At 46.2% G+C, this 19,537-nt stretch overlaps 1 protein-coding gene across 4 annotated transcripts in view; it reads left to right on the top strand.

Annotated features, from left to right (window-relative positions):
- Nucleotides 1-19,537, top strand: part of CLCN1 (chloride voltage-gated channel 1) — a 34,622-nt gene that overhangs the window by 6,369 nt on the left and 8,716 nt on the right. For all 4 annotated transcript variants that reach the window (XM_049714707.1, XM_049714706.1, XM_004272109.3 and 1 more), the window contains exons 6-16: nt 1,026-1,103; nt 2,129-2,207; nt 8,357-8,482; nt 8,813-8,897; nt 9,120-9,221; nt 9,553-9,637; nt 9,912-10,061; nt 14,446-14,515; nt 14,702-14,812; nt 17,230-17,443; nt 17,678-17,811. In XM_049714707.1, coding sequence (XP_049570664.1) covers nt 1,026-1,103; nt 2,129-2,207; nt 8,357-8,482; nt 8,813-8,897; nt 9,120-9,221; nt 9,553-9,637; nt 9,912-10,061; nt 14,446-14,515; nt 14,702-14,812; nt 17,230-17,443; nt 17,678-17,811 — 1,234 coding nt within the window. The remainder of the gene's footprint in view (nt 1-1,025; nt 1,104-2,128; nt 2,208-8,356; nt 8,483-8,812; nt 8,898-9,119; nt 9,222-9,552; nt 9,638-9,911; nt 10,062-14,445; nt 14,516-14,701; nt 14,813-17,229; nt 17,444-17,677; nt 17,812-19,537) is intronic.

The following is a 19,537-nucleotide window of genomic DNA, read 5'->3' as shown; positions in this document are numbered from 1 at the left end:
CCTGGGCACAGTGGGCGTTTGGGGCTGAGTAATTCTTGGTTCTGGGGGGCCGTCCCGTACATTGTAGGATGACTAGCAGCCTCCCTGGCCTCTACCCCCTACATGCCAGCAGCAGTCCTCTCCCCGCCCCCAACCCCCGTTGTGACAATCAGAATGTCTCCAGACATTGCCAAAGGTCCCCTGGGGGCAAAATCTCCCCCAGTTGAGAACCACTGCCTTAGAGACAATCCAGACACATTCTGTGAAAACTGAGACCTAAAAGAGGCTGTTTTTTTTCAAGGTTATGCTCCTGTACCTTCTCGCCCCCCCTGCAGCCAGAGTTATCTTTTCAAAATGGAATCAGGAATGTCTGCCCTCTGGTCAGGAACTTCGCATGGCTTTCCATTCCTCTTCAAATGAGGTCCACACTTATTCCTGGGGCCTAGGGGGCTGTGGTGATCAGGCTGCCCCTCCTCCCCCGAGCTTGAGTGACAGGCACTTTCTGCCACTCAACTGCGCGAGCCTGCCCCCCCCCCCCCCGTGGGGCTCCTGCACTTGCTGTCCCCTCAGCCTGGAACATTCTCCTTCCCGGTGCCCAAGCGGCTCACGCCTCATTTCCATCAAGGCCTTACTCAGTTGTGACCTTCCCCATCCCACCCTCAGTTTTCCTGTCTCTCTCTCTCTCCTCTGACCCTCCCTCAATTTCTTCTTAGCCCCTAGCATTTCCTTTCTCTCCCTTTTTTTTGGAAACAAATGTATGTATGTATGTATATATGTATTTATGGCTGCGTTGGGTCTTCGTTGCTGAGCGGGGGCTTTCTCTCGTGGCGAGCGGGGGACATTTTCTGAAATGATAATATGCTGGCGTATCACCCCCCTTCCTCCCTGGGATGAAGCTCTGCGAAGGCAGAACCTCTATCTTGCTCACGTCTGTATTTCCAGCCCCTGGTACAGTGCCTGGAGCAACCAATGTCTGTCCAAGAATGCCGCCAAGCCCCCCATCCGGCCCCCTGCCCCTGACCCCTCATCCCCCTCCTCTCTCCCAGGGCCCATTTGTCCACATTGCCAGCATCTGCGCCGCTGTCCTCAGCAAGTTCATGTCCGTGCTCTGTGGGGTGTACGAGGTAAGGCTGAGAAGGCAAAAGGAGCTGGGGCTGTGCGCGCTGGCGGGTTGGGCAGGGCTGCCTTGGCCGTGATGCTGAGCCGGGCACTGCGCTAACCCACGCTCCCTCGTCCCCACACACGTGGCGCCACCCGCCTACTGCAGCCACGCGATGCCGCTGTTTAGCCTGTGCCCGTTCCTTGACGCCCCCCACCCCCACCCCGATCCCTGCCCCCGCATCGGGGCTCGGCACGTGGTCCGCTCCTCAGCCGCCCGGGTGTCAGTTCCCCTCCGGTGCCGCCCCGTCCCTTTGTTGTTTCTGCCCCTCCACCCCGTCTCGTGCGCGCTCCCCCGCCCTGGCCGCGAGCTTCTCTGTTGCAGACTGTGCCTGGGCAGCTTGATCTCCTGGTGTCGGCCTGCGCGGTGGGCGTGGGATGCTGCTTTGCAGCCCCTGTCGGAGGCAAGTCCCACTTCCTCCCTACCCCGGTGGCCCGAGGGGTTGGAGCGGTTGCCACAAGCTTTGGGGTGGAGAGGGGTGCTCGCGGAAGGGACTGATGGGTGGGCCTTCAGGGTGTGACCCTGGATCACAGGCCCTGGACTCCAGGCACCCGCGCTTTTTTTTTTTTTTTTTTTACCAGAGAGCTGTCTGTTCTTTTGAGGCTGGTGGCTGTTTCTTGCCGGCCTTATTGGTGCTGTTCGTCTGAAGTCCTTTCCTGTCTCTCTTGCTATTGACACTTCTTGCCGTGATTGTCCCCATCTCCAGCCCCTCTCTGGTGACCATTGATTGGCTGACCTTCCTTCCATATATTTGCCTAACATTTATTTCATTTTCTATGTTTGACCTTGTGCTAGGAGATCACTTCCTGTTTGCCAAACTAACTTGAGTTTCTCTTGGCCTGGGATCGCAGGGGGGAGACGGGGCCACTGTGATTCCCTGTGACTTAAGCCGCTCCTTCTTTATTCCCCACCCTTGCCTGTTGTCCTTTCCTCTTCTGCCCCCCTGTCCATCCTTCCCATCTGGCTCTTTGTCTGTGTCTCCCCTAGTAGCAGCCATACTATTACACTGACATGCTGACCGTGGGCTGTGCAGTAGGAGTCGGCTGTTGCTTTGGGACACCGCTTGGAGGCAAGTGATTTACCCCCGCCTGCGTCTGTCCACTTGCCTGGTCTTACTCCCAAAACAGTTTTTGTCAGCATCCCCAAGTTCCATTATGAGCAGTGAAAACAAGAGTAAAGCAAGAATAGCTTTTAGTGAGCATTTACTATGCGCGGGCAGTGTTCTAAGGACTTTACATCCCTTCCTGTCCAAAGCTGGATGAGATCTACATTAAGGAAGAGAGGGAGAGTTAGTGACTTGAGCAAGGTCATCCTGTTAATAAGTGGTAGAGCCAGGAAGGAAAAACGAGGCAGCCTTTATGGGTCCCGTACTTATATTAAAACCCTTCGTATTGTTGGATATTTTTGCCTTTCACTTATTACATCTTCTAACAGGGGACTCCTGTGGATGTTCCTCTTGGTTTTTTGCTCTTGAATAATTCATTTTTGTCATTGTTTTTAATTGAAGTATAATTGACACCTCTGTGTATTTTCTTCTCCAAGGGAAGACTTACCTTTGGTTGTATGTTGTTAATGACACAGAAGTTTAGGCGGACCTTACTTAGATTAATGGTCAGCTTTATTTTTATTTTTTGGCCGCGCTTTGGGGCATGCGGGATCTTAGTCCCCCGACCAGGGATCAAACCTGTGCCCCCTTCATTGGGAACGTGGAGTCTTAACCACTGGACCGCCAGGGAAGTCCCAATAATCAGCTTTAAATGAGGACTACAGGTGGAAGTAAAGTGTCGTTTTTCCTTGCCAGCAATTTAAGATTGAGTTTAGCTCTTTCTACTAATGTTAGACATAGGGTAACCTTTCAGATTATTTTCCTTGTCCTGAATAACTAACAAGTGGGCATGGTCAGAGAAAGCTGTTGTATCTGTTTATTTACTCATTGATAACAGTTATAACCAGATTAACAGAGCAAGGATTATAAAGATCATTCATTGGATTCATTGGTGATAAAAAAGACACCATGTTGACAATCTGAGAAGCAAAACTGCAGGAAAGGCATATGCTTCTTAAACGCACCAGCTGTTAGAGGTGTCTTTCAATTATGAACACGTAATCAGTCCTTGCACAGAGGAGTCTTCAGGAAACTAAGATGACTTGGCTCAGGAACGATATATGGATAAACGTGTACAGTTAATGAAAACGTACCATGCTCACTTGAACTGACACTGAACCAATGTCAGCGAACACGTCAGCTGGCATCCTGTTTGCACTTTTGTTGTCAGCTCTTGTCATTAAAGTCATAGTCATCAGCCAGTGAAGGGTCGTGTGTTTGAATTTCTGCACACATTAAATGTTCACACTTGCATTTATACCCGCTTTCACCTTTATTTGGTCTTTTGTCTTACAAATCCAGAAGGTCTGAAGAACGTTTTTAGAAAGGTAGCATTTGTTTTTGTTTTTGTTTCTAATCAGATTCTTTTAAAGTGAAGAGAATATGAATTGTTTGCATAAAACTAGAATTTCTGGGGTGAATGAGGAAGGTTCTTCATGATCCCGTGTAGAGAACGGGAGAGGCAAATAGAAAAGTTACAGATAAAACGTGGCTCCTGAGAAAATGTGAAGCATTGAAAAGTCAAAATGCTGTTTTCAGGATGTTTGTAATAAGTGGCAAATATTAAATGAATTTGCAGATAACATTACTTGATTGCCTTTATTTTATGAACATAGACTAATTATAAAATTAAAAAATTAGAATAATTTATTCACTATATGGTCAACTCTTAATTCCTTACACCGATGAAAGAAATTTGCTTCACTGTTTGGCTAAAATGGCAAATATGTTTTTGCTTCCATATGTGCCCTCTGCCGTGAGCCCTCTGGGCGCTGTGCTGGTTCCTGTGCTCTCAGGTACCCACGGCTGAAAGGGTGGACAGGAAGGCAAGCAGACCATCACACTTCACTCAAGAAGCGTCCCAGTGGCAGCCTGGGCAAAGTGCAAGGAAGATATTCTGGAGAGAGAGGAGACAGCATTGCAAAGTCAAGATGTAAGGGACTAAAATTAACATATATGTGCATTTCTAGAGGATACAGGGGAAGGAATGACAGGAAATGAGTCTGGATAGGTACCTGGGGGCTGAAGCCTGAAGGTCCTCCTAGGAAATGCACAAGAATGTCAATTTCATTCTCTAGGCTAGAATTAGCCCAAATGTGTTTTATGGAACAGAGTTCATGGTGTTAACAGACATAACCCTTAAACAGTGTTCCAAGATAAGATAAGTTGAAAAATACTGGGTTCAAAAGGTAGTTTTTTTGTTTTTGTTTTTTTGCGGTAGGCGGGCCTCTCACTGTTGTGGCCTCTCCCGTTGTGGAGCACAGGCTCCAGACACGCAGGCTCAGCGGCCATGGCTCACGGGCCCAGCCGCTCCGCGGCATGTGGGATCTTCCTGGACCGGGAAACGAACCTGCGCCCCCTGCATCGGCAGGCGGACTCCCAACCACTGTGCCACCAGGGAAGCCCCAAAAGGTAGTTTTTTAAACTGGAAGAGTTATCAGAATGTTTGATATGCTGACATGTATTGTGAATATCCCAAGTGTAGCATTTTTGCAAGGACCTTCTTATGGAACTCATAGTATCTCATGGACCTGACTTTGGGGAACGCTGTCACAGGTGAAGGGGAGCCATGGAAGAATTTCAAGTAAGGAAGTGACATGGCCAACTCTGGCAGATCTGTGCAGGATAGAACTGGCCTGTGGATGAACAGGATTTATCCAAGATTAACAAGAAGACTATTGTCATAGTCCTGATGCTAGATAATGAGAGACCGAACTGGGCAGAGGCAGAAGAGACAGAGAAGATGATATATATGGGTGATAGAAAATAAAATCGATGGGACCTGGTGGCTGATTTATGTGAGGATGTGAAAGGTAAGAAAGGAGGAGGAATCTACGCTAACTTCCAATTTTACAACGAGGGAAATGGCGTGGATAGTGATGCTGCAAGCAAGATAGGGAATATAGGGGGCTTCCCTAGTGGCGCAGTGGTTGAGAGTCCGCCTGCCGATGCAGGGGACACGGGTTCGAGCCCCGGTCCGGGAAGATCCCACATGCCGCGGAGCGGCTGGGCCCGTGGGCCATGGCCGCTGAGCCTGCGCGTCTGGAGCCTGTGCTCCGCAACGGGAGAGGCCACAACAGTGAGAGGCCCGCGTACCGCAAAAAAAAAAAAAAGGTAGGGAATATAGGAAGTGAAACAGGTCTGGGGGAGCTGATACATTTCACTTTGAATACGTTGGATTTGAAGTTCCTGTGGCGTCTCCAAGTGATACCAAATGGGCAGCTGGCTTGGTGAGTCTGAGGTTCAGGAACTGAGCTGAAAGCATTGCTTTGTTAACCAGTAGGTTAGCATGGAGGTGGTAGTTGAAGCCATGGGCATGAATGAAATCGAGAAAGTGTGTCTATGAGGAGCAATTGTTGGAGACCAAGGACAAGGCGCTGGCTGGGCAGAGGCAAAGGCGCCAGGGAGAAGGCAGAGGGGAGCCTTCAGGGTGGGAAAGAGAGCAATATTACAGAACCTAGGAGACTAGAGAGTTTCCAAATGCTGTTTGTGTTTTTAATGCTTTGTTTCCTCTTAGCAGCACATTTTCTGTCTGGCTCAGGCGAATATGAAAATGAGCTCTCGTTCCGAAGTACACAGTGACAGACTGTTAGAGAAGGTGTCCCAGAACCACATCGCAGGAAAGAAAATCTAGCCTAGGATTTCAAAAACTGGTCGTAAACCATTCATGAGTTGGATAGTTTACATCCGACAAATCAAAGCCGACTTTGGTTTTGTTACTGGTAAAGAAGAGGAGAGGGGCTTTCCTGGTGGTGCAGTGGTTGGGAGTCCGCCTGCCGATGCAGGGGACGCGGGTTCGTGCCCCGGTCCGGGAAGATCCCACATGCCGTGGAGCGGCTGGGCCCGTGAACCATGGCCGCTGAGCCTGCGTGTCCGGAGCCTGTGCTCCACAACGGGAGAGGCCACAACAGTGAGAGGCCCACGTACCACAAAAAAAAAAAAAAAAAAAAAAGAAAAGAAAAGGAGAGACTTGCTCTACCTGACTCCCCACTGTGTCAAGTCCTTTTAGGCCAAGGAAACAGCTGCCTTACCAGATAAGATTTGGGGAGCAGGGGCAAGAGGTGGTTAGCAAAGCTCTGTCCCTCAGATTCCCTGCTTTCTGAAATGCCCCCCATCTATTCTCTTCTGCTCTCTTTCTTCCTTCCCCGTCCCCCTCTCCCCTCTCCTTTCTGTGCATCCGTAGAACAGGCCCCGAGCCCTGATTATGTACCAGGCACTGTGTTCGGTGTTGGGTTCCAAGGAACTTTCAATCCTGGGGGAACTCAGAGATGTAAATAAATAACTATACCTGAAAGTGCTAAGTGCTCTGATAGTCCAGAATTCCGAGAGAACAAGGGAAGGGAAGGACTGTTTTTACCCGCGGAGGGGGATCGGGGATACCTTCCCAGAGAAGGCGCCATTGAGCTAACCATGAGGAATCCCCTGTTCAGATGCAGCAGCTCCTCCACGAGGAAGTAACCACACTCCCTTGGCATAAGTGACTTCCTGTCATCGCTGACTGTCACCTACGGAGGAGAGGGCTGGGGGTCTTGGGCTGGCCAGCAGCCGTTCTCGCAGAGAGCAAGGGGAGACGAACCTTATCTAGTTCACGGGCTTTCCTAGGTCTGGGCCTCTTCTCCATCCATCTAATTATGGGCTGCATTTCCTTGTTTTCCTTCTTCATTTCCGATAAAAGTGAGGCTTAGCCAGGTGTTAGGTAATTCTCTTGTAAGTTTTTTCTTTGCATCTAATCACAGTCTATTCCCTGATTCTTGGTATGTTTAAAGACTATTTTCTTTGCATCTTTTTTTTTCCTTTATTTATTTTTGGCTGCTTTGTGTCTTCGTTGCTGCACGCGGGCTTTCTCTAGTTGCGGCGAGCAGGGGCTACTCTTCATTGCAGTGCGCGGGTTTCTCATTGCGGTGGCTTCTCTTGTTGCGGAGCATGGGCTCTAGGCCCGCGGGCTTCAGTAGTTGTGGCATGTGGACTCATTAGTTGTGGCTCATGGGCTGTAGAGCAGAGGCTCAGTAGTTGTGGCGCACGGGCTTAGTTGCTTCACGGCATGTGGGATCTTCCCGGACCAGGGCTCGAACCTGTGTCCCCTGCATTGGCAGGCAGATTCTTAACCACTGTGCCACCAGGGAAGCCCTCTTTGCATGTTTTAAGTCTATCTTTTATACCCTTATTAGCTTCCTTACTTTGTCTCCACCAACTCTTGCTATTTTTCTATCTATTTACCTTCTCATTTGTGTTCCAGCAACTACTCTCAGAAACAGTACAACTTAGGACTCTTAATTAGGTTTCCTTCTACCTCACCCACCTTTCTTTTTTTTTTTAAAAAAAAAAATTTATTTATTTGGTTGCATCAGGTCTTAGTTGCGGCCCGCGAACTCTTAGTTGCGGCACACACGTGGGATCTAGTTCCCTGACCGGGGATCATCACCCACCTTTCTTAAGCATAATTGTTTATAGCTTCTTCTGGCCTCTTGGTTTTCCCCCTGGATTTGGTCCTTTTCAGTCAGGTTTTTAATATTAATTTTTAAAAAAATGTGGATGAATCCTCTTTCCTTTCTTGCAATATTGAGTATTGTCAGCTCTCACAAAGCCCTTTCCTATTCATTTTTCTTATTTCTTCCCTAAAAGTTGCATGGTACGTGGTGCATGGGAGAAGGGAGGAGAGATTGAGGGGGGTGTTAAGGAGAGTCCCTGTAAATCTTGAGCTCTGCTTGGCACTCCGGTGAGCACCTGCCCTGGAAGCTTTCTCTTCTGTAACTTTTCTTGCAGAAATTTTTCAAATCCCTGTGGATACCAGACAACTGTGAATCCCACCCAACCTTGCTTTCTAAGGGATGGAAAGGGCACGACCACCTGACCCTCAGGTTTCGTGGGTTAAAGCCCCTCATTTCCCATCCTCTCTGTATCTTGTTGAACCACATCCCTGGCCTGCAGAAAACTGCTAGCATGAGCAGGTATATGGTTTAGAGCATGGCACACTCTAAGAGATCATCACTTCCCAGTTCTGCTCCCCCTGTGATTGAAGTTTCAGCAAAAGCTCCTTGGGTCCACGGGGTGGGAGTGTGGGAGAGAGCCTCGCACTTTTGTCTGCACCTGACCCTACTTCCTGGCCCCTACAGGAGTGCTGTTTAGCATCGAGGTCACCTCTACCTACTTCGCTGTGAGGAACTACTGGCGAGGATTCTTTGCAGCCACGTTCAGCGCCTTTGTTTTCCGAGTGCTAGCCGTGTGGAACAAGGATGCTGGTAACAGGGGAGCCCTGGGGTGGAGGCGGTGTGAAATAGGGAGGCTGGTAATGGGGCGTAGAGGGAAGTTCTGTGGGGCAGTGCAGAAAAAGAGTGGATGGCATCATCTGGGAAGTGAGACCAAGGCCCAAGGGTATATATAGGGCAAGGATACAGGTCATGGAATAGGGGAGAGTGTCTCAGCCAGGAGTGTTAGAAAAAGGAAATCAAATAGAAGAGGAGACATTGGGATGGGAGGGAGCTTTAATCCTTAAAACCTATGACCCTGGTTCCTTCTCGGTGCGTTTCTGTGATGCTCCCACCGTAATCCTTGGCCTTTCCATCCTATAGTCACCATCACAGCTCTCTTCAGAACCAATTTCCGAATGGATTTCCCCTTTGACCTGCAGGAGCTCCCAGCCTTTGCAGCCATCGGGTCAGTGGGTTTGTCTGCTCGGAGGACAGTGGGGAACCAGGGCTGGGGCGTGGCTTTGCACTGGAAGGGACCCAAGTTGGGAAGGTGGGGTTGGTGTGGGTGAAGTGTAAATTGTTGGGGGGAGGTGGGTAGAAAGGGAAGGTGTGTGCCTGGCATTTGTTTCCCTGCGGTAGCCAGGTCCGAGGGATTACAGTATCATTTCTGCATAACTTACACCCTCAGGATTTGCTGTGGTTTCCTGGGAGCTGTATTTGTGTACCTGCATCGCCAAGTCATGCTCGGTGTCCGAAAGCACAAGGCCCTCAGCCAGTTTCTGGCGAAGCAGTGAGTCACCGCCCGTCTTCTGCCCTACCTGTTTACCTTGTGCTTTCTCCAAGAGTTCCTCCCTTTTAATCTTTGTGGAAGGCGTTAAATGCCTTTAGGTGGCTTGTGATAAAATATAGAAGCCCTGATACTGTACAAGGACGAATGGTGTAGTTTCCCCTTTAAAGATTGCTTGTTGGTGGAGAGAATTCTCTGTCTAATGGCCTGAGACTACAGTAGACTCCAGTTTTACTGTAGTAGACGACAGTAAAACTTTGGCTTACCAGAGTCCAGAGAGTTGTCCACTATGGCCTGACTAAATTAGGGTGAGGATTAATTGTTTCTTTTTCAGCCGCCTGCTCTATCCTGGAATTGTTACCTTTGTCATCGCCTCCTTCACCTTCCCACCAGGAATGGGACAATTCATGGCTGGAGAGGTCAGCTCCAAGGGTGACCTCTGAGGGTGGGAGTCAGGTCACTGAGCACATGACTAGGACAAAGCCAGGACGGGGCCACATGGAAAGGAGGAAAGAGCACAGGTGTCCCTCAGGCTTCTGAGCATATGTGCTTTTGCCCAAGGATAGACTCTCTCCCTGAGAAAAAAGCAAAAGTGTCCCGTGAAAAATGAAACTGGGGAATTGGTTCTCTTAAAAAAATGGAAGTACCGAACATCCCTGGAGAACTGCTCCCTTTTGCTTCCTCCTCTCACAGTTGATGCCTCGCGAAGCCATCAGTACCCTGTTTGACAACAACACGTGGGTAAAGCATGAAGGGGACCCTGAAAGCCTGGGCCAGTCAGCTGTGTGGATCCACCCAAAAGTCAATGTCGTCATCATCATCATCCTCTTCTTCATCATGAAGGTACCTCTGCCTACATTCCTGGCTCCCTGGGCTTCTGTTTTCAACCTAGGAACCGGGGTGTGCATAGGGTAGGGAACGGTAAAACTTCATTTGGTCTTCGTCCAACCTAATAAAAAAAAACAGTTTGGAAACCAGAACGTAAGTAAGTTGCTCATCTAGAGAAGTGAACCAATATCTGGGTTAATGTTCCATTCATGTCAGCTTAGTGATGTTGCCATAATTATTATAACCTTTCTAAAGGTTCCGCTTGCTAAATTATTGAGATAGCAGCCAAGTAAGTAAGGACAAGAGCTTAGCAATACAGAGCTTAGCAATACAGATAACTGTGTAAAGACCTCAGATAAATTAACCAAATCCCCCCACATGGTAGATAATTAGGTACTTCATTCTCCATGCATCTGATTATCCATTTTCAGATGATTTGCACATCCATTTTTTCCCCAGTCTAGTGGATGATCTCTTTTCTAGAATTACAAAAGGGATAAAATATTTAAATCCACTTTATTAGTGACTATAAATAATTTTTATAAATGTTATCATTCTCTATTTAGGTAGTGAGGCTGTGAGGATTTTGCCATTCTTCAACCATTTTCTTCTAACTTCAATTAGGAAACAAAAGCTGATCTCTTTTATAACAGTTCTTTTTCATATTTGCCCATTAAGGATCACGTGTTTATAGACTTCTCAATTACTGCCTTATACAAGTATATTTTTATTTCCATCACTGGTTGTGACATCTGTTATAATTGCTGATGGCCTTTTTTTTCTCTTTTTTGATGATTGCCTGATTATTCATAGTATGTCTTGCTTGAATAACCCAACAGTTTCCTCTATATATTAGGGCCTTCATTGGAAAGTCTGTCCACATTAATCTTTCATGTTTTTTCGTACCTTGCTGTTAACTTATTCTTGATATTTATTGTGAATCTATATTTCCCCAGGGTATGAGTCACTAAGTTATATTTATATTGTAATAGCTGTAGTGGGTTCACTTATTCAATAAATGTTCTCATGCAGCTACTGTGTGCCAAATAGTAATACTTGATTATTGATCTTTGGTGAATCTAATGCTTATGGTTGAAAAAAATTATTTTAAAATTTCCTTCATGGTTTTTTGCTGCTCATTTAATGTGCCTGTCAATGGTCTTATCCTTAGAGATACCAGGTGCTTGACATACCAGGTTCCAATTCTGTCACTTACGTTCTCAGGATTTGCCGTGGGGTTTCTGGAGGCTGTATTTACGTATGTTCTTTTTCATTCCATTCCAGGGGGATTAATTGGGTCTGTGGCTTCCATATTTTGCACACCCACTTTATTAATTAGATCATTTTCATTTCTTCCTTCAAAAGATTTGATATTTTTATCATAAAGAAGTTCTCAGTGTCTTGTTAGGGGTCTGATTTTGGGACTTTCGTTATAGAGCTTATCTTCTCTAATTTATACGGCTTCCTGTAATTGGTTGTTGAGCATACAAACCCATCTGCAGTAACCAAGTCCAAGTTATGATGGCATCTCAGGATTTCTTGTTCAATGATAACAATGGTGTTTTTCTGATACTCCTCTAGACTGAGCTGTATGGTAACTTCGGGATCATATATACTTTTGAAATGTTAAGCGTTTGAAAATTTTTGGAGAAACAAAATTCTGTATGTATTTTCAACATTTCCTTCCCACCTGACCTCATTTCCTCAGATTCCCAAGTATATCTCTGGATTTCACCGTACAGATTAAAATTTATTCTGAGAAACCTACTTGGATTATATAGCAGGACTCAACTCTATGTCATTCTTATTAATTTCTCACTGAATCACATCCTCAACAATGTCTACATAATAAGTGAATCGAGAAGAAACTCACATTTCTTGGGCTGTATTTCAAGCCCAACAGATTGAAGCAGGCCTATGCTATTCTATAATATTTTAAATGTAAAACCATTCACTGCTATAAATCCATGATATTACCTAGTAATCACTGCTTCCAGCATTTTCACTGTCTTATCATTGGACGCATAACCATACCCTTGTTATTTCCAAAGTGTGGACAATAGGGTGCGTAGGCACATTAAAACATACAAGTGACTTAGAACTATTTGTCCACAGTTTGATTTGAAATTTAGCTTATGTGGTCTTCTGGCAGTCTCAGTGCTCACAGATAAGATTCTCAGTTCAGCTCTTTATAACATTGATGAAGGGAACTTCCATCTTCTCAATTTTAAGACGTGGAAGGCATCACCATGTTGTAACTCTTGAGTGTTTATAATGAGTATGAATATAATTACAACATCTCAGTTTCCTTTTTAATAAGTCTAACATTATTACCTAGATCCCTGAGTTCTCAGTACTGCCTGAGGCTCTGTAGCATTCTTGCCTAATCTTCCTATGGTTCCTTCCTGTGAAGGGTTTAAATAAAGTAGAATCTGTGATAAGGGGTCTCTAGTTTCCCAGTTCTCTACAACTGGGTGTCTAAAATCTTGGGAATTATTGGTATTCCAGATCACTTACCCTGCTTCTGGATCTTCCCTTTCATGTGCTAACAGCTCAAAAAGAATGCTAGTCTCGGGTCATTCTCTGTGCTATAGGAGTTGATAACTTCAGTGTCCCCTGATCCTGTTGCTATTCTTACACTTATCTTGGAGGATAATCTGAAGTTCATCCTCTGAAATCAGACCAGTCAGCCACCTATTATCTTTATTACTGGAGCTTTCAGATTAACCTGAGCCTACAAAAACCCTATGGCTTTCATGTACTTATTCCTAAGAGACAGTACAGAATCGTTCAAGGGGTCTCAAAATGTTGTATGTCAGGATCACTTAAGAAACGCCTACAAGCGCCTAGAACTCTGTCTCCAGAAGGTCTGATGGGGTAGCTTCCAGTGGTGTCTGGTCATCCGCAGTTTAAACAAGTTCCCCTGAAAGCATTACTGTTGGATGTTTTAAGCAAATATTAGCTCTACGTGTTTCTGCTTTGCATGAATACTGTTTGACCAAACTCTCTTCTTTCCTTCCATCCTTCCTTCCTTCCTACCTACTTACTTAACTTACCTACCTACATCCTGCCTGCATTTACTGAGCACTGTGCCAGTGCTGAGAGAAGGCAAACACAACAAGATACACTGTTGTTACACACTCGAAGAATTTGCGATCTGTATCCTCTTCAATTGTACGTTTAACTTTGCTGCTCTCCACTGTTTTAAACAGTCCTATTCTGAAATGGCGACATATGTATTTTGCCTCTTCTCAGAGATTGTCTCTTGAGGACAGCCCTGGCTCAAAAGACTCTCTCTCTAAGTTCAGAAAATTAGGAAACTTATTTCTCATTAGTTTACAATAAAGTTCGTGCAGTGTTTAAATTGTAAATATTTTGAGCCTGGGAATTTTTTTTTGACCTTTAGCTGTTGTCATCTTTCACCAGATTAGTTTGAGATCATTTTCTAAGATCGGCTTACTTATTTGGGAAATGATATGTAAACCTGTTGCTTAATTTTCATATCATGTCTCATATGTTTATTTCTTTTACAGATATTTCAAAAGGTCAACCACTCCTCCTTTTTCCATTCGGTTTCTCAGTTCCTTTGCGTTCTTTGCTGCAGAATGTACATATTGCTTTTGCTCAAATCATCCCAATTCCTGTTGGAATACTACCTTGGCCTTGGAGGTCCTTTCTATCACGCTGGCTGGTTTAGCTGGCTCTCTCAATGGGCTCTTGCAGGTTGGTCAGGACAGATCTGATTTTCTGATCCTTTGTTGAAGGTGATTTGATGTTAAAGGAAATGCTCAGGCAGGACTCTCTTCACTCCGGGTTCCCTTGTGAGGCTTGCCATATAGATGGCTTTGTAAATAAATGATCGTAGTGAAGCTAAAGCAATCATGCAGTAAGTCACTATGACTTTAAGGTGTCTGCCACTTAGAGCTGGGGCTTTTTTTTCAGAAACAGTCTGGCCAGGAAAAGGTATCCTCCACGTTCAAGAGCTCAGGCTGCTTAGCTGAGGTGACCTTTGTGGGCTAAGAGGATACAGTAGGCTAGGGCCCTTTTGGGGGCAGTGACAGAGGAGTCCTCTGGGGCCTCACTCCTTGTTTTTATTGCCTAAAGGCAAATATTGTCACTCCAGGTAGGAACAATTTGGGTTGAACCTTCTTATAGTGTTGTCTTTGGTGAGCTCTTAGCCTGAGCGCCCCATGTGGTTTTGGTTCTGGAGGAAGGGTGACAGACAGGATGGCTTCCAGAAGGATTAGCTATCCCAGGATGTCTGTAACTCTTGAAGCAAGAAGGAGGAGGATAGGGGGAAGGAGGTTGAGAGTGTGTGTGTGTGTGTGTGTGTGTGTGTGTGTGTGTGTGTGTATTGGGCAGAGTTGAGAGGGTGTCCTGACGCCTCTTTTTACCCCAGTTCTGGATGTCCATCGTGGCCACCACTATGCCCATACCCTGCGGAGGCTTCATGCCTGTGTTTGTGCTCGGTAAGTTCTGATGGGAAGCCTGGGATCTTACTGATGGCTGCAATCTAGTGTACTGAGAAAATAAGGAAAGGCCTGGAAGGCTGGGGGTTTGTATTTAGTCTTAACGCCCAAGGAGGTATGGCTCTGAAGAAAGAGGATAAAGACCTTGAATCTCTCAACACCTTCCTTCCTTTTGTCTCTCCCTAGGAGCTGCATTTGGAAGGCTGGTAGGAGAGATCATGGCCATTCTTTTCCCAGATGGTATCTTATTTGATGACATCATCTACAAGATCCTACCTGGGGGCTATGCAGTAATTGGTGAGACACATTCCACCCTCCTGTCACCCCAAATACCCACACTCGAACTCTCCCATGATATCTGTATTCCAGGCTACACAATATGGTTTTAATTTAATGCTGTTTAATTCAACTTTTATTCACATAATCAACCCTTGGCTCTGACTCTCATTAGCTCTTATTAAACATCTCTGAGCCTTAGTTTTTTGTTTTTTTGTTTTTTTTTCAGTACGCGGGCCTCTCACTGTCGTGGCCTCTCCCGTTGCGGAGCACAGGCTCCGGACACGCAGGCTCAGCAGCCGTGGCTCACGGGCCCAGCCGCTCTGCGGCATGTGGGATCTTCCCGGACTGGGGCACGAACCCATGTCCCCTGCATCGGCAGGCGGACTCTCAACCACTGCGCCACCAGGGAAGCCCAAGAGCCTTAGTTTCTTCATGTAGAAAAGGGATTATGGGGATTAAATGAGATAACAAGGGTGAGAGCACCTAGGACCACCTCTGAATGCTTGGTAAGGGCTTTTTTTTTCCCCAAAGAATCGTGGAAACAACAGTGCAGGTGACTGGCTTGAATACTCTTAACCTGCAGATGTGCTCTTGTTAATGGGACTTAAGAGCACATGACTAAGAGCTAAGAAACATGGGCTCTGGACTCATCCCTGTCTTTTGTCACTGGATAACCATGGGGCAAGTTAGTGGCCTTTCTGCACCTTAGTTTCTTTATTCTAAAATGACTTCTGAGGTGTCTTACAGCCCTAACATTTTGAGAGTCTGAGATAATCTTTTTCCGTTAAATCTATAGTCCCTTCCAACCAAAAGCCATGTCTAACAAAATGACCAGTGTATGCCCCAGAATTATTATGCTTCCTCCCTCCCTCCCCATCTCACTGAAATCCCGTAACATCTACGGCCATGCCTCCCTTTGATTTAGAACTAACCAGCTTTATAGTGCATACAGGGACCTTACTCCCCCGTCATAGTTCTTTACAAAAACCTCCTTCATCAATAAGAGTCATCTGCTCTTATTCCCCATCTTCATGCCTCTCAGGTATCCCCCCAATCTCCCTGGTGGACCTTTGCCAGTATAGCTCCTGTGTTAGTTTATGTTCTGAAGGATACTGGGTATACCATCCAGGAGAATCATTCCTCCCAATATTTCCCTTTTGTGACTTTTTCTTGTTCCATTTTGATGTATGGCTTCCCCAGCATCTTTTCTCATAGAATATCTTCCCATGTTTATTTTTTTATTTTATTTTATTTTTTTTGCGGTACGCGGGGCTCTCACTGTTGTGGCCTCTCCCGTTGCGGAGCACAGGCTCCGGACGCGCAGGCTCAGCGGCCATGGCTCACGGGCCCAGCCGCTCCGCTGCATGTGGGATCTTCCCGGACCGGGGCACGAACCCGTGTCCCCTGCATCGGCAGGCGGACTCTCAACCACTGCGCCGCTAGGGAAGCCCTCTTCCCATATTTAAATAACAAATATAGTTAATGCACTAGGGACTATTTTGGTTGGTGGGAAAACATAACCAAAAACAAGTAAGACAGATTCTATTGTCTAAGAGCTTATGGAATCATAATGATTTAGATCTGCAAGGGCCTTAGAACTTATCTAATGACCCCTTTCACCTTAGAGATGAGAGCATAGGATTCCAGAAGAATTAAGTTCTATTCATACAATTGAGAAATAGTAGAATCAGGATCTCATTGATCCACGTCTACAGCATGATTCCTGAATTTTGACTCTATCCACTCATAAATTGTTGACATCAAAACCTGAGGTCTGGGCTTCCCTGGTGGTGCAGTGGTTAAGAACCTGCCTGCCAACGCAGGGGACACGGGTTCGACCCCTGGTCCGGGAAGATCCCACGTGCCGCAGAGCAACTAAGCCCGCCGCGTGCCACAGCTACTGAAGCCTGTGCGCCTAGAGCCCATGCTCCGCAACAAGAGAAGCCACCGCAGTGAGAAGCCCGCGAATCACAGCGAAGAGTAGCCCTCTCGCCACAACTAGAGAAAGCCCGCGCAGCAACAAAGGCCCAATGCAGCCAAAATAAATAAATAAACTTATAAACAAAACAGAACAAAACCTGAGGTCCAAGGGAAAACACTGTAAATGGGTTTTTAAATGCTCAGTTAAGAGTGAGCCAAACTTTTCAAAGCAAGGAATAGATGCCACATCACCATCTTTATTCTATAAATGAAACTTTGACCACACACAAAATTTTTGTAAATTGCCGAAGGTCATAGAATGAGATCAAAATGACGAGTTTCTAACAGTTCAGCATTCTAACCCTTTACTCCTGACAAATGGTTATCTCAGGAGTGCTGGCACTGCCCAGGATCATGTGTCCCCACCCTGTGTCACTCCCGTCACATCCCCATGTAGCCCCCATGACAAGAAAGGCAGCCCTAACCCACCGGTACGCTCCTGTGTCTCATTCTAGGAGCAGCAGCGCTGACTGGTGCAGTATCCCACACAGTCTCCACAGCCGTGATTTGCTTCGAACTAACGGGTCAGATCGCTCACATCCTACCCATGATGGTGGCTGTTATCTTGGCCAACATGGTGGCTCAGAGCCTGCAGCCCTCCCTTTATGACAGCATCATCCAGGTCAAGAAGCTACCCTACTTGCCTGACCTTGGTTGGAACCAGCTCAGGTCAGAGGCACCAGCTGGAATTAGTTCAGATTTGATGGGGTTGGTGTGGGAGGTTCTGAGATTGAGCATGAGGTTAAGGTCAACGTCTGGAAGCACTGCTTTTTACTTATTTTTATATTCCCACGCACTTCATAAATATTATGAGTGATCAAATGCATGGCAGACCTGACGGGAGGAGTGGAAGGGACGGGCACGTGGTAAGGCTAACCCTGCCTGTGCTTTCTCCCTCTGCAGCAAATTCACAGTCTTTGTTGAGGACATCATGGTACGGGACGTGAAGTTTGTTTCAGCTTCTTGCACTTATGGGGAGTTGCAAAACTTGCTCCAGACCACCACAGTCAAGACTTTACCACTGGTCGATTCAAAAGGTCAGTGGGAGGGAAGGAAGCAGATTCCTGAGCTAGTGACCTGAACAAGGGCTCCACAGAAGTGGAGGCGGCACTGTGGTGTGGGCTTGTCTAGGGGGCCACCCAGGCTGCTGCAGGACGCTCAGCCTTAGGGAACATGGTCATCTTCAAGGAAGGAAAAACACAGCCATAACACAAGCACAAGAAGACAGTTAAAAAAGCCAATGAAAGAAATACAGTTGATTCTCATTAGTCCTTGTAGTTATGTTCTATAAAGTTTCCAAGAACACTGAATTAGGGACACTATACTGAACCATTGCTCCTAGAGGAAATTGAGGGTGAGGTTCCTGCAAGCCTCTGGTCACAACACTTTCTTCAAGTAATCAAAGCATACACTTGTCTTAGGTGTGTTTCTCCTTAAAGGCACCTTATTTAATTCATCAGCATTGAACTCACCATGACCAACAGAAGGTTAGCTCATGGCTGAACGAAGCTTTTATCTAACACACTTCTTTTCTCCATAAGGCACAGCACAGCCTTCCTGCTTAGGGGCAATTTTAAACAGCCAAATTGGGCTTCCCTGGTGGCGCAGTCATTAAGAATCCGCCTGCCAATGCAGGAGACACGGTTTCGAGCCCTGGTCCGGGAAGATCCCACATGCCGCTGAGCAACAAAGCCCGTGTGCCCCAACTACTGAGCCTGTACTCTAGAGCCCATGAGCCACAACTACTGAGCCCATGTGCCACAACTACTGAGCCTGCACTCTAGAGCCCATGCTCCGCAACAAGAGAAGCCACCACAATGAGAAGCCTGCGCACCGCAACGAAGACCCAATGCAGCCAAAAATAAATAAAATAAATAAATTTAGAAAACAAAAACCCTTAAAAAACAGCAAAATCACCAACACAAAAAATGCAAAAAACATGGCATTCAATGGACCACGAAAGAACATTTGTTTACAATATGAAAGCTGGAAAAAAAAGGGCAGAGCATCACTTCGTTCAGACTCAGCTTGGAATGTGTGCGTGGGGTAACTCAAATTTTTTGCTGCTCTGCACGTGTCTATGAATGATGGGAAAAGTACTGCAAATATTGATTTTGGGTTACAAAGATATTTAAGCCCGTAGGGAATCCGAGAATAATGAGGCTTGGCTAGAAATCTTACGGCCCCTTATGTGGTTCTCATTGCTACCTAGCTAAGTGATAGCTGTTCTTTAATGCCCAATTTGAGGAGCAGATGTTCCATGTGAAGGAGTGAACGTGTTTAATGAGCAGTGATTTCACCTCCTTCACCATCCTTTCTGCCCACCTTTGGCACTTAATCTTGCTTTGTATTATTTCTTATTGTGGTTTCTATATCTGTGTCTTATCTTCCTCAGTAGATTGTGTATCCCTTGAGGGCAGAGACTATAACACCTGTCTCACTCAGACTGTCTCCTTATAGGTATTTACTGGATATTAAATAAATACGTGTCTAATGATTGTATTAGTGTAATAGAATCATTTAGGGATATTTGGAGCCATTTAACTTGTTAGCTCTAAGTTCAGATCATCAGAGTATCCAAACTACTCAAATTAGCTTAGTTTTAATATTTTCCCAAACCCCAAACACCTTTCAGTGGTCTCTAACGCAGTGGTTTCTCACTGGAATAGGGGCACAGCCGACGGGCTGCAGGGTTTTCATAATAATGACGAAGACCTCATGGTAAGATTTGTCTCAGTAACACTGCTGCGATCTTATGGCCTC

The sequence above is a fragment of the Orcinus orca genome, chromosome 9 (assembly GCF_937001465.1).
Source record: "Orcinus orca chromosome 9, mOrcOrc1.1, whole genome shotgun sequence".
NCBI lineage: Eukaryota > Metazoa > Chordata > Mammalia > Artiodactyla > Delphinidae > Orcinus > Orcinus orca.
This window is presented reverse-complemented; position numbering and strand designations above follow the sequence as displayed.